The sequence below is a fragment of the Lucilia cuprina genome, chromosome 3 (assembly GCF_022045245.1).
Source record: "Lucilia cuprina isolate Lc7/37 chromosome 3, ASM2204524v1, whole genome shotgun sequence".
Classification (NCBI taxonomy): Eukaryota; Metazoa; Arthropoda; class Insecta; order Diptera; family Calliphoridae; genus Lucilia; species Lucilia cuprina.
Genome location: NC_060951.1, coordinates 2191014 through 2212363, shown reverse-complemented (window position 1 = coordinate 2212363; position 21350 = coordinate 2191014). Strand labels below are relative to the sequence as shown.

At 30.0% G+C, this 21350-nt stretch overlaps 1 protein-coding gene across 1 annotated transcript; it reads right to left on the bottom strand.

Annotated features, from left to right (window-relative positions):
- Window positions 1–7403: 7403 nt before the first annotated feature.
- Window positions 7404–19724, bottom strand: LOC111679752. The gene is made up of 3 exons (XM_023441349.2): window positions 18269–19724; window positions 10853–11131; window positions 7404–10783 (listed from the first exon to the last, which is right to left on the bottom strand). The coding sequence occupies exons 1-3, from the start codon at window positions 18984–18986 to the stop codon at window positions 7743–7745; spliced, it is 4038 nt and encodes a 1345-aa protein (XP_023297117.2). The 5' UTR covers window positions 18987–19724; the 3' UTR covers window positions 7404–7742.
- Window positions 19725–21350: the final 1626 nt, after the last annotated feature.

Here is a 21350-nt window from a genome sequence, read left to right as displayed (position 1 = left end):
CGCAAATTATGCGTTTAGTAAACCAGTTTGTTTTTTGGGTACTTCCTTTAAAGGGGATTTTCTTTTAATTATTGCATTTATTTAACAAGTTCAAAGGAAAATTTTTAGTTGAAATTTTTAACAGGGGATTTTTCTTTTAATTTGAAGAAGTTTATATTAATCATCCCAAATAATTAAAATTTCTTTAATTTCTTTGATATATTTCTAAAAGCTTGTAATATATTTTTTTTTAAATCACCATGATTTGCTATAAAATTTTTAATATGCATTTTATAAAAACATAAATTACCTTAATTAGTAGATTAACGTGAGACATTTTTTTGAAGTCACATTTTTTTGGCAAAATTTTTATTTGTTTTGTCCGCTTGATGATGCTTTTAGTTCATTATTATTTGTATTTTTAAGCTATAAAAAAAATTGAGATAAATAAACAAACAAGCCATAATAAACATTGTTTACAATTCCACCCAAAAACTTAAAGATGAATGAATATAATTAAAACAAGTTTTTTTATATTGGAGCCATTGACTTTCTTAAGAAATAACAAAAAAACATATTTAGCGGAATATTTTTTCATTAAACCAAGCAATGTACGTCACAAATGGCTTTTTTCTGTGAATTTTATTTTGTGGAGGGGTTTTACCTTAAGCGGAAGTTATGACGTATATTAAAAGCATCAAAACTCCTTTAATTAAGTACAATTATTGTTTTCTTTTGTTATAATTATTAAATTGCCTCTTTTTTCTTATAATTCTTCGCTTTTTATATAATTTTTTTTTCTTGTATTCTTATTTTTCTTTATTTTTTTTCAATTCCTAAGGATTTTTGTTTACATTCTTTATTTATCACCGTTATTTTCATTTTATACTATCTGGCATCCTTTTTTATTTGTAATGCTCTCTAGGATTAGTACTTAAAAATTTGGCAGCACTGTTATAGTTGTTACAGTTTCTGTTTACATTTTTTTGTTATGTTTTGCACATAAAAACATCTTTAAAGGCGTTTGAGATAAAACTAACTTTTTGAAAACAAAACTATAGTTCTATAGAACTTTTAGCTTCTAATCTCTATAGTTTATAGTTTCTATAGAACTTTTAGCACTCTCGTCTACAGTATGTAAAACGATGCGGTCTTTAGACTAGGCGATAATCCTAGCCATACAAAAGAATATATTGCGGGTCATAGACTAGTCTATGATACATGTTATTAAACCACGATCTATTCTATAGAGTTTCTATAGTCTTCAGACTGATCTAGTCAAACGAAACATATTGAGCTAATCTATAGACAAGCCAACCGCGCGTTTATCGAAAAACTAGTCTAAAGACTAGACCCCAATCTAAAAATTAGACCACTAAAGTCTAAACCATAATCTAGTCCAAAGACTATACCATAATCTAGTCTAAAGACCATAATCTATTGTAAAGACCATAATTAATTTAAAGACTGTAATCTAGTCTTCAGACTTGATCACAAAACACTCTACAGACTGGTCTAAAGACAGGAGCACAAACTAGTCTAAAACAGACCACAAGACCACAAACTTTTCCAAAGATTAGACACAATCTTGTCTAAACACTAGTTCACAATATAGTCTAAATGCTAGACAATAATCTAGTCTAAAGACAGGAACACAATCTAGTCTAAAGACTAGACCACAATCCTTTACAACAATCTAGTAAAAAAAAGACTAAACCACAAACTAGTCTAGAGCCTATACCACAATCTAGTCTAAATATGAGTCCACAATCTAGTCTAAAGAGGAGTCCACAATCTAGTCTAAAGACGAGCCCACAATCTAGTATAAAGACTTAACTACTAGTCTATAAAATAGATTATATTCTAGTCAAAAGACAAGCCACAATCTAGTTTAAAGACTAGACCACAAGCTAGTCTAAAGACTAGACCACAAACTAGTCTAAAGACTAGACCACAAACTATTCTAAAGACTAGACCACAATGTAGTCTAAAGAGTAGACCATAATGTAGTCTAAAGACCAGACCACAATCTAGTCTAAAGACTAGACTACAAACTTGTTTAAAGACTTAACTACAATCTAGTTTAATGACTAGACCACAATCTAGTCTATAGTGTAGACCACAATCTAGTCTATAGTCAAGACTATAATCTAGTGTATAAACTAGAATACAAGCTAGATTATAGATAAGAAAATGATGTAGTCTATAGACAAGACAATGATCTAGTCTTGAACGCAGTGTATTGACTAGACTTTAATCTGGTCTGTAAACTGTACTGTAATCTAGTCAATGATCAAGACCATCATCCAGTCTAGAGACTAAGATAAAGAATGTACAGTAAATAGTTTACATAAACTTGGCAGCACTTTTATCTCCCTTTATTTGCATTTAAGGTCAGAGATTGTAGACATTTTCATTCATTCCGATATCCTTTAAACTTTCACTAAAAATGGCTGCATGTTTTTTTTATTTCATATTAAACCGGAAGTTAATATGATTTTAATTTAAATTAATTTCAATTAACAAATAAACTGTTAATTAAAAAAATTGTTTCACGTGATTTTTTTTAAGTAAAAGTTTAATAAAATATAATTATTGCACTATAATATATTGCACAACAATAATAAATCTTAAATGTTCTTGATATTTTTTTGTAAAACTTTATCAAACACCTGTTACAAATCGTGCTTTTGAAAAGCAAAAAAAAAAAAAAATAAATAAATAAAAAAGTATTAAACATACAAGGGGCGTAGTTTAAGGTTTAATTGTTCATTTAATAAATAATAAAGAAAAGATTAAATAAAAAAGTAAAAATCATTCTAATTTCAAAGAAATTTTTTGAATAAACTGACGTCACGTCACATGCAAATGTTTATATTAAACTGGGTTTTGAAAACAAAAAGAAACAATAACAACAACAACCCACTCGTTAGTCTAGTGTTTATTTTATACACATTTTTTTTTCTTAATAAATTATTAACAATATTTTTTTATTGTCAACCACAAATATTAACCACAACGTGATTTGGTCCAGTACCATAAATGTTATTAAGCTATAATTTGTTATTAATTTTTTTCTCTCTAAAACTGGTTTAATACTTAGACTGCATAAATACTAAAATTATTAAGAAAATAAATTGTTGCGTTTTTGTTAATAAATATTATAATTTTTTTTTGTATAAAAATATGGAAAAATTCCCTTTTGGTTAAAATAAAGCTTGTTACCAAATTTAATTTATTTTAATTTTTAACTGTTTTTTTTTTTTGTAACTTAAAACCTTTTTCTTTGTTTTATTTAAAAATACCTTTATTTAAGAAAATTTTAAGACTTGTTAGTGTTTAAATTTAAAAATAAAATTCTTTAAAATTTAAAAAAAAAAAAACACCGGTAACCAATCTCCACCAAACCATCTGTTAGTTGTGGTTAAAAAAGACAAAGAAATTGTTGTTGTTTTTTTTTTGTCTTTAAACGAATGTTTTAATTTTTTTATGACTTTCAATAATAAAAACAAGCATGTTATATTATTGGATTAACAACGACAACAAAACCCTTTCAAACATGCTGTAACGAACTTTATAAAACTTAACACTCATACGCCTTGTTGCAAAACTAAAAAACGATCAGATGTTTTAGGAATAAAACAAACAAATCAACGTTATAAGCTATAGAATGGATAACAATGTAGTCTATAGACAAGACAACGATCTAGTCTATAGACTAAGGCAACGATCTACTCTATAGACAGGGCAACGATCTAGTCTATAGACAAGTCAAGGTTGTTGTCTATAGAGTAGACAACAGTCTAGTCTATAGAGTAGACAACGGTCTAGTCTATAGAGTAGACAACGGTCTAGTCTATAGAGTAGACAACGGTCTAGTCTATAGAGTAGACAACGGTCTAGTCTATAGAGTAGACAACGGTCTAGTCTATAGAGTAGACAACGGTCTAGTCTATAGAGTAGACAACGGTCTAGTCTATAGAGTAGACAACGATCTAGCCTATAGACAAGACAACGATCTAGCCTATAGACAAGACAACGATCTAGCCTATAGACAAGACAACGATCTAGTCTATAGACAAAATAACGATCTAGTATATAGACAAGACAACGATCTAGTCTATAGAGTAGAGAACGATTTAGTCTATAGAGTAGAGAACGATCTAGTCTTTAGAATAGAGAACGATCTAGTCTATAGAATAGAGAACGATCTAGTTTATAAAGTATATAATGATAGAGTAGAGAACGATCTAGTCTATAGAGCAGAGAACGATTTAGTTTATAGAGTAAAGAACGATCTGGTCTATAGAGTAGAGAACGATTTAGTCTATAGAGTAGAGAACGATCTAGTCTATGGAGTAGAGAAAGATCTAGTCTATAGAGTAGAGAACGATCTAGTCTATAGAGTAAAGAACGATCTAGTCTATAGAGTAGAGAACGATCTAGTCTATAGAGTAGAGAACGATCTAGTCTATAAAGTAGAGAATGATCTAGTCTATAGAGTAGAGAACGATCTAGTCTATAGAGTAGAGAACGATCTAGTCTACAGAGTAGAGAACGATCTTATGTTTAACCTAGATAAGACAACGATAGATAAACCACCGATTTAGTTTGTAGGTTAGACAACGATCCAGTCTATAGACAAGACAATGATCTTTGTTGTTGTAAAACTTTCGATTTATACAGCTGTCGCTGGGTTGACAATCCTTGGCTGTGTATGACTCGCATCGTTCCGGAGCGTAGATCCAATTGTCGTGGGAACTATGATTTGTGTCTATAATTTGTATTCTTTGTGGAGTTTTTTTTACTTACATTTTGCTTTCTTTTTGTTTTTTTGTAAACCTTTTTAAATAAAAACACTTTATTAAATTTTGATTTTATATTTCATTTTTGAAAAAATAATTTATTTAATTTTATAAATTTCTATTATTGTTTTTTTAATAGAAATTTTGTATGTATTTGTTATTCCAGTAACTAAATGTTATATAATTTATATCTCTGTATTAATAATAATAAATCTTTAGCATTTTAATATTTATTATTAATTATTAATATATAATAATTAAATATATTTAATAATAATAATTTTAAAACTAAACTACACTTGAACCACATTGAATTAATTATTAATTAAGTATTTTAAACATGTAAAACTTAAGACAAATTTTTATAATTAACAATGTGTTTTCTTAGTTATTTATTGAAGATTTTTTTTTTAATAAATTATTTACATTTTTTAAAGAAAACAACAAAATTAAAAGAAAGATATTAATTCATGACAAAAAGTAAAAAATTCATTACATTTAAAAATAAGGTTTTTTTCTAAAGACTAAAAGCAAAAAAGTTTAAAATATTTTAAAAAGTAAAATGTTATTGGTTTTTTTTTAATTTTTATTTAAAATAAATAAATTTATTTTGATTATTGAAGTATAGGATATAAATATGATAAAAAAAATGTACAGCAAAAGTTTTGTTGTATTATTTAAGTTGTTTTGTTTAAAAGAATGAAAGAAATTATATATTGAATTAAAATTATATTAATATTTAATTAAATATACATACATATATGGTTTTTTATAAATATTTTATTAATAATTTGTTCATATACAGTTTGTATACATATTTTTTTTTTTAATTATTTTTGTTTAATTTAATTTTATTCCGAAAAAAAACAAATTTTTCAATTTATTGACATTTTGTACTAAAAAAATTCTTGACCCATTTTTTTTTTGATTAAAAAAATAAAAAAAAAAACAATTTGGTCTAGACACTTGTTTTAAAGTTATTAAAGTATTACTAGGAACAGACTTAACTAAAATCTAAGAAAAACTTATATTTCATAAAAAGCTTTAAATGAATTCAAAAGCTTTTTCAAAATTTCTTTAATTTACAATTTTTTTTAAGTCCGCTAAAAAAAGAAAAGTTTTTAGCATAAAAAGCTTTCCATTAAGTAAATAGTTTTAAATATTTTTTACCAAAAGCTTTAAGTTTTAAAATAAAAGCTTTAAATAAATTCAAAAGTTTTTTTCTAAATTTATTTAAGTACAATTTTCTGTTTAAATCGCTAAAAAATAGAACAACCATTTTAGCATTAAAAGCTTTCCATTTGTACCAAAAGCTTTAAGCTTTAAATGAATTCACAAGCTTTTTCAAAATTTCTTTGATATACAATTTTTTTGTTTAAATCCGCCTAAAAAAAGAACAAAAAATTTAGCATTAAAAGCTTTAAAATAGCTTTCCATTTTAAATATTTTGTGCCCAAAGCTTTTTAAGGCTATATAAAAGTTATATAAAAACCAAGTATTTTAGTTCAATATAAAACAAAAGCTGTTTTAAAAACTTTCAACAAATCTTGTTATTTTTCACAAATTTTGTAAAAAAACATGTTTTTCAAAAGCTTTTAACTAAAAACTTTGCAAGTTTTATAAAATTTCATTAGTATTTTTAAATTTTTTTGTTATACACCTTATGTTCTTTCACTTGTATTTAAAATTTCTCCTAAAAAGCTTTAAAAAATATGAAATTTTTTAAAAAAGCTTTTTAAAGCTTTCAATTGAAAACAATAATTTATGCTTAAAAACGAGTTATAAAGCAATTTTCACTGTTTTCAATTAAGAGCTTTAGTTTAAAAAGTGTAAAAATACTTTTTGTTAAAAACAGTTTAAAAAAGCTTTTAACTAAAAACTTTGCAATTTTTTTAAATTTCATTAGAATTTATAAATATTTTTGTTATAAAATTTGAGTTCTTTCACTACTTTTCAAAATTTCTCCTAAAAAGCTTTAAGAAAATAAAAATTTTAAAAAAAGCTTTTTAAAGCTTTTAATTGAAAACCATTTTCTATGCTTAAAAACGAATTATAAAGCAATTTATACTGTTTTCAATTAAGAGCTTTAGTTTAAAAAGAGTTTAAGTACTTTTTGCTAGAAACAAAAACCTTTTTTTAGAAGACAACAATTTTTTAGTTTAAACTTCAAAATGTTGCTTTTATTGAAGTTTAAAACTATTGCTTTCGAAAAAAGAGCTTTTATTGAGAAATATTTATAAAAGCTTTTAATGAAAATTAAAAGCTTTACACATATTTAAGCTTAAAACGTTTTTTCTTTAAAGAAATTTAAAATTATCCAATAAAGCTTTAAATTAAAAAAACTTTCTTTAAAAAACAATTATTTTAGTTTTAAAACTAAAACTTTTATTTTTTAAAAAGAGCTTTTAATAAAAAAATGTTGGTTTTAGTTACAATATTGGTATCAAGCAAAAAGCTTTCATTTAAAAACTTATAAATAGTATTTAAACAAGAGCTTTTTTGTTTTTTATGCAATAAGAGCTTGATAAAGATTTTAATTTGAAGCATAAGCTTTTAGCTTAAAACTTATAAAACTAGAGTTTCATTAGAATGGTGTTTAAAGAGAGCTTTTTGTTGATAAGTTTTAATAACTTATATTTTAAGCTTTTATAAAGCTTTTAGGGGATTAAATAGAAAGCTTTAATAGGCTTTCTACCAAAAAAATTATTTTAAAGATAATTCATAAAAAAAGCTTTTGAATATGTTGAAATTTGTTTGTTAAAACTAGCTAAAACAAAAGCTTAATTGCATTTAAAGCTTTTGGTATAGAAAATATAAAAAAAATTGTGTATGTTTAGAATACAAATTCTGTTTTGTATCGAGTCTCGTTAAAAAGTTCCTTCTAGATTTTATAAAACCTATTTATCCTAGCAATACTTTAAATACCTTTTCAAACCAAATTTCTTAAATATTTACGTTTTACCGTTTCAATTTCTTGACAATACGACCCCTTAAGGTTTGATGAGTGGCTGCAGGTGAGACAGTGGATGAGGAAGTGTTTAAAGCGGCCGGGTGTGAACTAACATTACTTCTTAAACTTGTACGCTTGCCAAAAACAGCCGATACTACCGATTGTGTACCATTGTTAGCGGCGGCATGTTTGGCATTTAGCAAAGATCTGGCTCGAGTAGCGGCAGCCACTGCAGCAGCAGCATTTATTAGTTTGGGAGAGGGTGGTGGAGCTGCCAAATTACTGCCCGTACTTTGGGTTCTAGTGGATTTACTAAAGGTGGCAGGTGTTTGTGAAGATTTGCTGGAGCTGCTGCGTGTATGCATGCTACGTAAAATACGACGTTCCGTTAGAGAGGCACGTTTTATCACAGGTGTAGATGTAGCAGCGGGGGGAGTTCTCAAAGAACTGACATTTGATGTTTGCTGGTTGGGGGTGTTGGAGGCGGGTGTGGTAGCTATTTGTCTAGATCTTAGATTAAGCTGAGGATGTGGCGGCCCCGGAGTATCACGTCTTGTTTTGATGCTAGCTCTGGGATTAGAGCGCACATTGTTGCTACTACTAAGAGATCTACGACTACAGGGTGTTAGATGTTGTTCATTGAGTAGCATTAGATTGGCGGCTGTGTTGCGTAGGAAATTGCGTGTTACCGCATTGTGAGGATATTTAAGTGTTGAGGTAACTAAAGTATTTTTAGCTTTCATTTCTTTGGCCAAAGAATTGCGCGTTCTCAAGGTACGTTTACCATAATCTATAAGATTGGGATTTGTACTCGAGGAGCAGGGAGTATTAGAGGTGCTGCGCAATTGTCTTTGTATCATGGGTGTTGAAGTGGCTGCCGGTGGCGTCATACTACTGCCGCCTGGTGTCATACACATGCTACGGCGTCGTTTTGAGGAGGATTGTGTGTTTTTGGCGTAAAGCATATGTGGATTTTTGGAATTTGAGATTCTTTGTAGGTTGTTTTCATTAGGTACATTGGCATACAGATAAGAGGCTTTATTACGTTTGCTAAGACTTATATTTGTCTTAAGGGGAGTGTTTAAAACTAATGCTGTGGACGCTGCTGTTGGTGGCGGGCAAATACTGTTTTTGGAGATCTTTGTTAATGGATATTTAGAGTTTACTAATACTTCACTTTCGGCTATAATTAATTCCTGTTTAGATTCCTCATCTAAAGGCTTTAAGGGTAAAATTTCTATATTTTCTAAAACTTCTGTTTCCTGCATCTCCTCCACCTCTGCACTGGAGTCTTCACAGGATGAAGAGGAAATTTCATTAATTTGTACCATTTCTTCGGCTGCATTGAGCTCGGAATCTGTTGATGTTATTTCTTCTTCCTGCAGCTCTTCTATTAGAGAGCTTTCTTCCTCTAAATATTCTACTTCCTCGATAGGTTGCTGCTGCAGAGATTGTTCTAAACTGTTTACTGTTTGCAGGCAAGCATATGCATTAATATTTTGAGGTTGCTGCTGCTGTAGTTTACTTTCCATTTGTAAACGTTCATAGGCCACTTGCTGTTCCTCTTCACGTTCTTGCTGCAAAAGCGAATGCAATTCCAAAGGTTTTTGTGGTAAATGAGTAATAAACTCTTGCTGTTGCTGCTGATAATATCTCTCATTATTTGTTTGATACAAGCCCATGTCTTGTTGTCCATTTGCCTCATGAAAGATCTTAAACGTTTGAACATTTGCCGCTGTTTCCGTTGCTAAATGCAGTCTATTCTCCAAAGTTTTACATGATTGTTGTTCACGTCTGGTTTCTAATTTTGTTAAAGAATAACCCTCTTCCTCGGACATGCATTGTTGTTGATAAAGCTGCTGTTCTTGTAAGATATCATGCATATTGGGTGGTGTAACACTTTGACAATTGGAATTTGAATTCGAATTGCTATTACTGGAACAGGATGATGAAGATGATGAGGCATTTACTGCCGCCGTGGTTAGACAATCCTCTTGTGAAGCTGTTAATATGGAATTATAGGATTCGGCAAAGGTATTAATATAAGAATCAGTAGCATTGTTGGTTTCTTCAGCCTCTAGATGTACATAGTTTTGATAGTTTACTATGCATACCGGTCTTTCCGGTGCCTGTAAATGTACTTCATCTATAGACTCCTCTTCCATAACGTCTTCATCTTCTTCCTCTTCCTCCTCTTCTTCTTCTTCGTCTTCTGCTTCCTCCTCTTCCTCAGGTTCTAAGGGTCTAACTAAAGGCTGTATTGTTTGACTATTATTAGTCGGCCAATTCCAATTGTTAGTGTTAACTAAATGCTGCTGATGTTGCTGATAATTATTATGGTTTTGTAAACTACCAGGTGTAGTTTCCTGTTCTTCTTCCTCACTTTCTTCATTGTCTTCACCTTCGGTATCTGACTCATCGGCATAATAATTGAAATTACGATAAGCTTCCGGAGGTAAATATTTTAAAGCCATTTCTTTATAAGTGGTAGCATCATCATAGGCCGGTATTTCAGCTTGAACTTGTGTGTATTCCAAGCCATAACTAATGGGCTGTACAAAGTCTGGAGGATTGGTTAATGAGCCGCCACTACTCTCTTTGCACTCAGCATTTGTATTATGATCCGATTGACCGGGTGGATATAACATTACTGTCACCACCGAGGTATTATCGGCACGCATTTTTTTAATTGACCAGGTGCGTAAAGCTTGATCTACTAAAGATTTACTTGGATTTGTGCATTGATTACCACCCTCCTGAGGTGAGTCACCTCTTTGGGCCATTAAACGTTCTTTGATAACCTCTTTATAGCGTACCGTATTGACAGCTTCCTGGGCACTAACCACATTCCAAAGACCATCAGTGCCGAATATCAAACAACGGAATGTTTTACTATTAATGGGTATAACTTTGACATCTGGATCTGGACTAACAACAAATTCATTGCGTTCTGAATTATAACTCCAAAGATCACCCAAACTGCGAGCAACCGCCAAAAAGGGTATTTCATCGACTAAGGTCTTTTTGCGTATGGGTCCACGGTGACTGGCTAAAATTTTTTTTGAAAAAGAACGAAATAAGTCTTAAATCTTAAAGAGTTTTCTCCTTTCTAACTTACCATTTCTGGGACGATTCCATACTACTCTGGGTACTCCTGATTTTACCACTACTTTACCACCCGAATTCATAATACGGGTTCTTTCTTCTACCGATTCGGGTTTATGATCGGTTGTCAATTGTTTCGCTCTCCAAAAGTTTTCATTTTCATTTTGATAACCCAATACTATGCCGGAATCTCCTACATGTCCTATATAGATCTTTTCTCTTCTTATAAAAGCCACTGTAGCGGTGGTGCCGGCTGTGCTGGGTAAACCATTGGCTGTTTTGGGCCATTTGTCTGGAAGATTAACAAAATAGAAAGTTGTTTTTTTTTTAGTTAAAGGTTATGTTTAAAGTAGTTTACACTATTTTATTAAAACAACTTAAAATACAGACTAGAGTTATGTTTAATTAAAACATTCCACTAACGCCCACTATAGAAACTAACGAAAGTTGTCAGATCTTGAAAATGTAAAAATGTTAAATGTTTGAAAGTAATGTAAGAAATTTTATAACATTTCCTATTTATGCCCACTAGGAACTTATAGAAAATGTTCATTAACTTCCTTATTGCACTATCTTATCATATTGTAATATGTCCTATAAAAATATCATTTCATAAGAAAACACAAACAATAGTATTTGAAAAGAACCTGTAGAATGTACTGCACCTTAAATAACTTTGAAACTTTTGACTCATTCGAACTTACAACAACTACTACATAGGTCGTTGCCACGACAATTGGACCTTCGCTCCGGCACGACCCGAGTCATACTCGGCCAAAGATTGTCAACCCAGAGACACCTGTATCAACCGAAAGTTTTTCCCCAGGAAAGAACTATCGGTCACAGTCGAACTATGGGGTACAACCAAACAAAATAATTGTTTTTCTTTACAGAATTATAATTAGGCTTTTAAAATTAACATAATTTATAAAACTAAAAGCTAATTTATTTATATTTTATGTTATTTATAAATTTTTTTGTTAAAAGTTAAAATTTTCTTAATATTTAATGATTTTCCTTAAGCTCCTACTACTTTTTTTCTTACAATTAACAGCTAAACGAAATATGTCAACTATGGCAAGGCTAATCAAAACAATTGTTATTGTTTACTTTTTTTATTATTGAGAGGAGAGATTAATAGCGGCAAATTAAGATAATCAAAACAAACCAAAACAAATAAAAGTTTATTTTTAAAAGAAATAACCTAAACGTATGATTATGGATGTGTGTATGTATGAAAGTGTATGTTTGACAATATTTTTTTTTTGCCTTTTACAGTGTTGTTATTGTTTTTAACACTTGACATTAGAGGAGGATGTTATTAAAAAGCAAAAAAAAAAAAAAACACATAAATTGAGGTGAATTTAACAAACAGATATTGACAGTTAAACAGCCAAAGCCGCCAAATTTTAAAACAAAGTGTTAAAACTTTTCTACTATAACAAAAAGTAACGTTTAATATATTTGAAATTAAAGAAAAAAAACTAGAAAAATCAATAATAAAAAAACTAAAATCTACAATTTCCTGTTAAATAAAGAAAACAAACAACAATTTATGGTATCTAACTAGCTGGGTATATATTTTTTTTTTGAAATTTTGCTGTTATATAGAAAAAATAAAATTTTTCAATATAACCATGACTGAGTCATATACAGAGTATAATACAATCATTTTTGTTGTTCAGTTGTTCAACGATATAACGTTCACATACAACAACAATTTATACTTGAGTATGACAGCGCTCTAAAAAAAGTGACTGGCTTATGTAAACTCAATAATATGTATACAACAATGAAAACCACCACCATCACCATACTTAGGTTAGGTAGTTTTTGCTTTATAAACAACAACTTTTACAACACTATATATACATAGCAACAACAATATTGAAGAAACAAAAAAGAAATACAGAGAAAAGAGAAACGAACAAAACCGTTGCGATGAAATAAATTTTAACGAATAAATCTACAAAAAGGAATTGATAATAATTCTTCTCATCTGGCAATGGTTGAAAATTAAATATACTTGGGCATGGCTGGCTGGCTGGCTGGCTGACTGACTGGGTAACAATAATAATGGTGGTGGTATTGGTTTGCTAGTGGTGTTGGTGGTGTGTTGTATATACAGAAAAATTATTTTAAAAACCAAACGAACCAGTATGTGAAAAAACATACATATGTATACAAAATGTATTTGAATTTAAAAATGTAGGTAGTACAGAGTATAGTATACATTTAGTATGAACAAAATTGAAAAAAACGTATGGTAAAGCAACTTTGGGAATATTCCATTGTAGATATTTTTCTCTGTATACAAATTAAATAAAAAATTTCACAATATAACTGTATATAGGGTTGCCATTTTTTTAAAATAGTTATATAATTTTGAATTTTTTTGTTTTAATCAAGGTCTTTTGTTTTAAACGAACGTTATTTTAATTATTGGTTTTTCATAGTTTTGAAATAATTTTCTTAACGCATTTCAAGTGGCAACTCTAGTTTATAATACTACAAAATCTACTACTCTTTTTTACACATTTCTCACATTTTTATTTATGTGACTATTTGCTGTGTTGAAAAAAAAAAAACAAACACAACAAATTAAAAAAAGAAAATATATACAAATATCAAGAAGTAGAGGTCTTATAACAGCTGGCGACAAGAAAACAAGCTGTTGCTAGAAGTGTTTTTAAATTTTACATAAAATTTTCAAATTTTACATAATTTTTTAAAATAATTTTGAGTGAATAGGTATAAACAGTTCCATTGTGTACTATTTTTGCAAGAGAAAACTTTAGACTGCTCCTGAGTTTTAAATCTCTGGGGATAGTTTTGGAGTAACGGTTGCTATATTGAAGAAATTTACGTTTATTAGAAGTACTAGTCCCTCAGGAAATGTTAACTTTGTTAATAGCTTTCTATAAAACATGATTTCTTTCAAGGAATCATGTAGCAGAGCATAGATCCTAATATCGTTCAAATGGATCCCTATATCTATGTCCCCTGGAACATGCTAATTTGGTGAGTATGATGGACAAGAAGCTTGTTGTTGCTTTTTACAACAAATTCATAATTATCCAGATTTCTTTCTGAGAGAAGTAAGTTGATTAAGAATTCTTTTGATCGTCACCAACAACCAGTCAGAAAACAATGTACCAGAAGATCTTGGACCCCGTGTAGATCAAGCTTTGCAATATATAACGGAGATCCGTTGTTAAGAGAAGCGATTCTTATGAAATTAGAAACCGGGAATACATTAGCTAGTATGCGTTTGGGGATAGAGCGAATAAACTAAAAGGTGGATGGATGATAATGGATATTACTGTAGTTGTTGTTATAAAAGGTTGGCTGTAACTGGAAGTTTTTCCCTGGGAAAAAATTTCCGGTTGATACAGCTGTTGCTAAGTTAACAATCTTTGGCCGAGGTTCCAATTGTCGAGGGAACGATTACTGTAGTTCTTTAGTTGTGCTACGTTTGCGGATAGATCTATGATAGAAATAAGGCGATGGTCTTTCAAATCAATAATTCATTATCTTAAACTCGCACTAAGCTCACGTCTCATCGAAGATACAGACAACTATTGGTTCTGTCAAAATATTCTTTAGAATTTGAATTCTTTACAAGTTGTGTTTAAGAACTCTGTTAGAGTCTGAAGGTACATTGACAGAACAGTTCCTAAATAGAATATTAAAGTTCTTTAAAATTTGAACTCTTAATTTAGAGCCGAGAAGTGTTTCGACGGAATGGGGAATAAGGAAAATATTAATGTCACAGATTAAAGGTCTAATAAGATACCTTGAGATCATGTATTGAGTCTTAGTAAACAACGACACCATACTTTCCCCGACAGCCGGTTCTACGTACCGGAATGACCCGAAATTATTGGCCAAGGGCTGTCAACCCCAGCAACAACTACACAACTAACTACCGCACCTTGGAAGTCAGACTGTGTTGAAGGCATCGGAAGTCAAGATCAAAATACTTTCATATAGCTACATAATAGCACATTAGCTATATTGAAAGCTATCCTTGGAAGTGTGTTTAAATTTTGGTGGAACCACTTAGTTTGAATGGATGAGGAAAATAGTGAAAATTATGGAACCTTGCCTTAGACTTTGAGTGTCATTTTAAACTTCGAAAGTTGAAATATGTGTTATCCGCTGAGAGGACATCTTGGATTTGCTTAAATCGGACGTCAACATATTTGTTTATATTTTCACATATAAAAAATCGATTTCTTTCTTCCATTTACTGTTTTTTCCCGCAACGAAGTGTATAAAAAATAAACTTTTTCATAAATACCATAGAAATGGGTACATGTTAATTTAACCAAGCCCATGCATAATATAGAAAATTGTGTATGTAAAATATACAACAGCTATAGCGAGCTGTTTGTTGTGTACAATTTCAACATTTTCTAGATAATACTCAGAAAGAGCTAAAGTAGTTTTCAATTTGTGAATAGAGAAATGTACAAAGTAGTGATGATGATGGTGGTGGTAGTACGATAAAGATATAGAAAGAAAATATATAAAATAAAACCAGATGCATGTTTTTTACATTTGTATGATGGTGGTGAAATTTGATTATTTTATATGTGGCTGGGAATGCTACGTTGCTATAGCAAACACAGGCAGCAAGCAAATAAATGAGATAGATACGAAAAATAATGAAAACGATTTTGAAAAAACAACTTGGGGTATTAAAAACAAAATGTGTATGACGATATTATTTCAATGTGTGTGTGTGTGTTTGTGTGTGAGTTTTTAAGGCATGTATCTGCATGAACTAAATCGTATAAACAGAAATTTTCTACTAAATATATAATAATGACTGACGACTGACTTGGGTTTTTTAAAATGATAAAGCAAGAAAATAATATAAAAACATGACAAATATAATTTGGCGGGGTATTAAAAATGATTTCTGTCTGTTCATTACAGCTGAAATGAAACGAAAACAAAAAAAGGTTGTGGTCTATGATGATTTTTGTATAAGATGTGTTGAATGCACAAATAAAGGAAACTGTAATTGTTGAAAATTGATTCTGGTTGCTAATTTAACGGTCAAACAAGAGGTGTAAAGCGAAAAACACACAGAGAGAAAGAGAGAGAGAGAATGCAAAATTGTTATGTATAATAAGAATGTGTCACTACTGACAATGGATGGATGATGTCTGGGCTGAATTAAATTGCAGTTAGTTTTGAAGTTTGTGTAACAAAATTAAAATTTTAGATTAAATCAATTGAAATTATATAACAGCCTTTAACGGTTATTTAGTTAAAAATAACTAAATTTAACTGGTTTTGAAATTGACCTTAAACCAGTAACCTTAAAGTAGTTTAAAATTAAAAAAAACCTCTAATGCATTTAAACGAGTTTAACTCTAGTTTATAGAAAAAAAAAACTGTCTTAAATAAAAATATAATCTATTTTTCCACAAGCTTTTTGAAAAACCATTTATATAGAACTTGAGATTGTTTAGTTAGTGAGTTTGAAAGGATGATGTATATACATCAAATCCGAGGAAATACACCTAGGCCTCTATCGGGCCTGTTGTGCGCTCTTTAACCAGTGTCTCAGGTGGGAATTGAACCCACCACCTGCGGTCTACCAGACTAGAACACTAACCACTAACCTACCGGTGGCCACTGACATTGTTTAATAGAGAACATAAAGGTGTACTAGTACTCCTTTTTTAAAAGACTTCCATGAAGCAAAGATTCAATTGTCACAGATGGTTACCTATCTTTGCTGTTTCTCCATTAACTCTGTTTACACAAGTGTGATTAATGTACAAGAACCGCCATAGTTCTCTTTGTGAGATTGCCAGTGACGTCCTAAATCCTTTTCTTTCGTTCCCAAAGAACTGTCACTTTATTAACCATCTTTGAAGGATTGTCATTCCGAAAGAGAATAAAACGTTCTGGTACTCCTTCTAATGTTCTTGTTTTTTTGAAAGTCTTTCATGAAGCAAAATTTCAATTGTCATAGATATTAATCTTTAAAAGAGTGTGATTAATGTACTAGAGAACCGTCTATGGTTTTGGTCTTTGTAAAAGCTGTGATACACGGATGTCAGATCTTACAACGTTTTCAGTAAAATGAGCAGGAAATGTCTGATAATCAAGTGAATTTACAATTTTTCTTTAGTAATTTTGACTTTCAGTGATGTCCCAAATCCTTTTCTTTAAATACAACTATCACCTTATAAACAATCTTTGAAGGGTTGTAATTCCGAAGCAAAGATTCAATTGCCATAATCATATTTAAACGAGAGTGATAAATGTACTAGAATCGTCTATAATGGTTCTCTTTGTAAGACTTTCAGTTCTGTAACAAATCCTCTTCTTTTCTTTGAATTCAACTGTCACATTATGAACAATCTTTGAAGGTTTGTGATTCTGAAACAAAGATCTAATTGCCATGGATTCGATAGAGTAAAACTGTATCTCTTTGTAAGACACTCACTGTTGTCCTAAATCCTTTTCTAAAGCAAAAAACTTTTTAATTTAGTTCAGTGTAAAGCGCAAGTTTTTGAAGCAAATATCCAATGTAAATGTGATTCCGAAACAAAGATCTAATTGCCATGGATTCGATAGAGTAAAACTGAAAATAGCTACAACTTAAGATCATTTACCAGGATTCCCCTAAAACTTCCACTATTGATCTAAGTCACTTTCTGAAGCAAAAGAAAAAAATAGTTTGTCATGGATTTGCTTGAGTGTAACTATCTCTCGAAGGGAATTTGTTAAAAAGAGCAGCAACTTAATATCATGTACTAGGTTTCCTGTAGTTGTTGGTTTTGTAAGACTTCCACTGATATCCTAAATCGCTTTCTAAAACAAGCGGTTGAATTGGCCTTCTAATGTATCAACAATATTGATTTTGATATGTAGAGGTCCGCAGCAGAGAACCAATTGTTGTTGAATCCATTAGCAATCTTAAGAAAGCTTTTAAAGCTTCTTTATTGTGAGTATTAGGCCCTTCCTATTTGTGACTAAGCTTTGTTTGAAGTCTAAGGAAATTGATTAAATGGGAATGAAGTGTGTAGAAGAATAGTATCCGATTACAGGGATAATTAGCTCTGTGATTCAGAGAGATGAAGCTCTCTAATTGTGAATATTAGGATCTCCCTCTCTTTTGATGAATTGGCTTTGCAAGAGTTCCATCAGAATACTAGAATGATATGTTCTGTCGGGTATCACCAAATTTGAAGCTAGGATGACTTTGATGTGGATCTCGGGAAAGACACACAGAATTTAAAAACAAACCCCATGACAAAATGAAAGCAATCTCAAGATGATTTTCTTTAGATTATAAAAGATCTTATAAGATCAAATAACTATTTGCAGTTATTTTGCCAAACCCCTACTTCAAGTCTAGATTTAGGAATATACAAATCTAAGAAAGAAAAAACAAACTCACCTTGTTCCCTCCACATAGCATAATGTGTGGCTATATAACCCTCACGTATGGCCCTTAAAACATCATGATCATTATCCGACCAAAACAGTCGCTGATTAATAATCTCCATCATTAAATGTTCTTTAGCAAATTTGGCAGCCTCTGCACCTCCATGACCATCGTATATGCCAATAAAAGCATATTCCAAATCTTTGGCATTCTCTGACTGTTGATAGGCCACCGAAAAGTAATCTTCCATATATTTACGACCACCTTGGCTACACTGTCCTGTTACTCGTAGGTTAACGCCTATGGAGGCATTATTTTTGTTGTTATTCTTACAGTTAAGGTCAGCCGAAGGGGAATTGGGACAGTTATAACTACTGTCATTCGAAGAGGAGGAGGAGGAAGAGCTTGAACTGGAGGAAAAGGTAGATGTTGAGTCAGTGGCAGGATGTGTTAGCCTTGTTGTTGTTCCATTAGTGTAAAACTGTGAGGGACATGCTGACGTCAAGTGATGTTGCTGCTGCTGTTGTTGTTGTTGCACTGTTGCTGCATAAAGACCTTCTGCATTCAAGGATGTGTTAGTGTTATTTGTTGAGGAGGGCAAGTGTGTAAAGTTATGTTGTTGTTGTTGTGCAGGTTCTGGCATAAGTTGATCCTGCTCCAGATGGCTTAAATAATGTTGCTGTTGCATATTGTTTAATATTAGTGTAGAATTTGTTGTTTCTGTATGCATTTTGTTTAAAATTTATGAAATTTCTCTTCTTTTTGCTGCTAATACAATTGTTTTTGTTATTATAACTGTTTGTTGTTGTGCTGTTGTTATTATTTTGTTGGTAGAAATTTACTTGATATTTGCACTCTTCCCTTTTCGTTGTTATTTTACTTTTGCTGCTTCTTATTGCAGTTATTGTTGTTGTTATAATTTTATGTGCATTTAGGTAATGACAGCTATCACACTCACACATTCTAATATGTGTGAGTTAAGTGAGAAAGAGCTAATATATATGTGCTCTTGTTTTTTTTTTTTATTTTTTCTATTTTGCTTTGTATTTAATCTTCTTGGTATTGCCTCTTACGTTTCTATGATTTTTTGTTATTTCTGCTGCTTCTTTTTCTATTTTCAACATTTACTCATTCTCGTTTTGCTTATGTATTTGTTTTTTTTCTATTATTTTTTTTCAACAGCCACAAAACGACCTCTTTTTTATTTGTTAATTTCCTTTTAGTTTTTTTTGGGGTAAAATTTCAATGTTTTTTTTCTTTTGTTATTTTAATATAACACTTGTTTTAATGACATTTTTTTGAGTTTAATTTTCTTTTATTATTTGCATTTTTTAATTTAGTTTATTATCTTCCTTTGTAAATTATTATATATTTTTCCAATAAAAACGACACTTATTAAACGGTGAACTAAGTTTTTTAGCTGTCTACGCGCCTTGACTGCAACTCTGTATCTGCCAAAGAGCTGTCAGTATAAATTTGACCACACCGTACAGAAAAAAGCAAAGAGAGACAGAGACAAAAAGAGGTGTTGTTTATTGAAAGTGTGTGTGTTTATATGTGTGTAAAAGCAGTTAATCACCATGACTCATGGTTGCCTCTATATTGTTTTTGTTTTTTAAAAAGAAATTAAGGGATTGTTTAGGTTATGCAGGAAATTTTGTAAAGAAATTGAAGTTTTTTTTAATTTAAATTGAATTCTAATGGAAAAATAACACTTAAAGTAGTTGAATAATTCATTTATTATGGTTAATTATAAATAATATAAAATTATAGCTGTAAAATTACAATATTTATAATAATATGTAAAGTTATTGCAAAAACAATAATATCGTAAAAAAGTTTCTGTTTTGTTTTAATAACAGTTAAATAATATTTTTTGTGTTTTTTAACAAAATGTTTATATATTTACCAAAATTAACAATTTTTATAACAAAAATAATTTATTTCTGCTTTAAATTATTTGGCTTTAAGAAATATTAAAATTTAACAAGTGTAAACTACTATATTTACTTAAATTATTTACAAATAATTATTATTAAAACCTTAAAATTTCCTGTTATTTTCTTACAATCCCTTTATATACTCGTTCTTTCCAACTCATGGCAACCCCACTGTGACCATGTATTTTCCCCACACACAGTGTTGTTATGTGTTATTTAATTTTTTTCTTTATTTTCTTGTTTTTTTTATAGTCTTTTTATATATTTTAGTCGTTTGCTTTGTGTTTGTAATTCTCTTGGTCTTTCTCTTTTTGTCTGTGTTTTGCTGTTTATTTATGTATGTAAGTTGTTTTTGTTTTAATGAAAATATATCCCCCTCTTGTTTAACTTGAATATTTCAGTAGAAAATGAATAATCTGATTACTTTTTATAAATGAAGAAAATTAAGAAACATTTTCAAATGTTAATCGATTATTTTTGACTGTTAGGAAAAAAAAACCAAAACAAACTGTGGTGTATATGAAAGAACTTGATATTTTAAAAGTAAAATATTTTATTATAATTTTTATTAAAAAAAACAAAGATATTTATTAAATTATTTATGTATTTTAAATAGACAGACAGATATTTTTAATAAAAAATGTCTTCTAATGTCTAGATATCATGCAAAGATCAAAAAAATGGTCTTTGGCGGGTTCATACAAGGGCTTGAAATATTAGCTCCTAAATGTCTTATAAACCAGTTTCAAAATTAAACAAATTCTATGAAATTTCAATATTGTATTAAAAATCATTTAAATTATGTTAAAAATCGAAAAGTTTAAATCTATTTTTAAAAGAAAAAAGTCGAATGAGCGTCGTATAAAATTGTATTAGATAAAAGCCCAAAATATCGACAAAAGTCTATAAAACAAAGTTTCTCATGAGAAACTTTCCGCTACACACAGGGAAACTTTTTTGGGAAACTTACAATTTTGTTTCTCTTTCTCTCACACACAAAAATCATAAGTTTCACTGAGTGAACCTGCACTTTGTGATAGCTTAATTTTCCGATAAAAATATAATTTTGTTTTAAATCAGGTGATAAAATGATATGCACTTTGGCTTGACAGTGATATGCTTTGATTTTTAAATAAAATCCTAAAAGTATGCTT

Excerpts from the sequence above, each read along its gene's own strand:
- LOC111679752 (XM_023441349.2), bottom strand. The coding sequence starts at position 18,986 with ATGCATACAGAAACAACAAATTCTACACTAATATTAAACAATATGCAA. Across the intron at positions 11,132-18,268 it reads TGCTATGTGGAGGGAACAAG|ACAAATGGCCCAAAACAGCC; the intron begins GTGAGTTTGTTT and ends TTAATCTTCCAG. Across the intron at positions 10,784-10,852 it reads ATGGAATCGTCCCAGAAATG|CCAGTCACCGTGGACCCATA; the intron begins GTAAGTTAGAAA and ends AAAAAATTTTAG.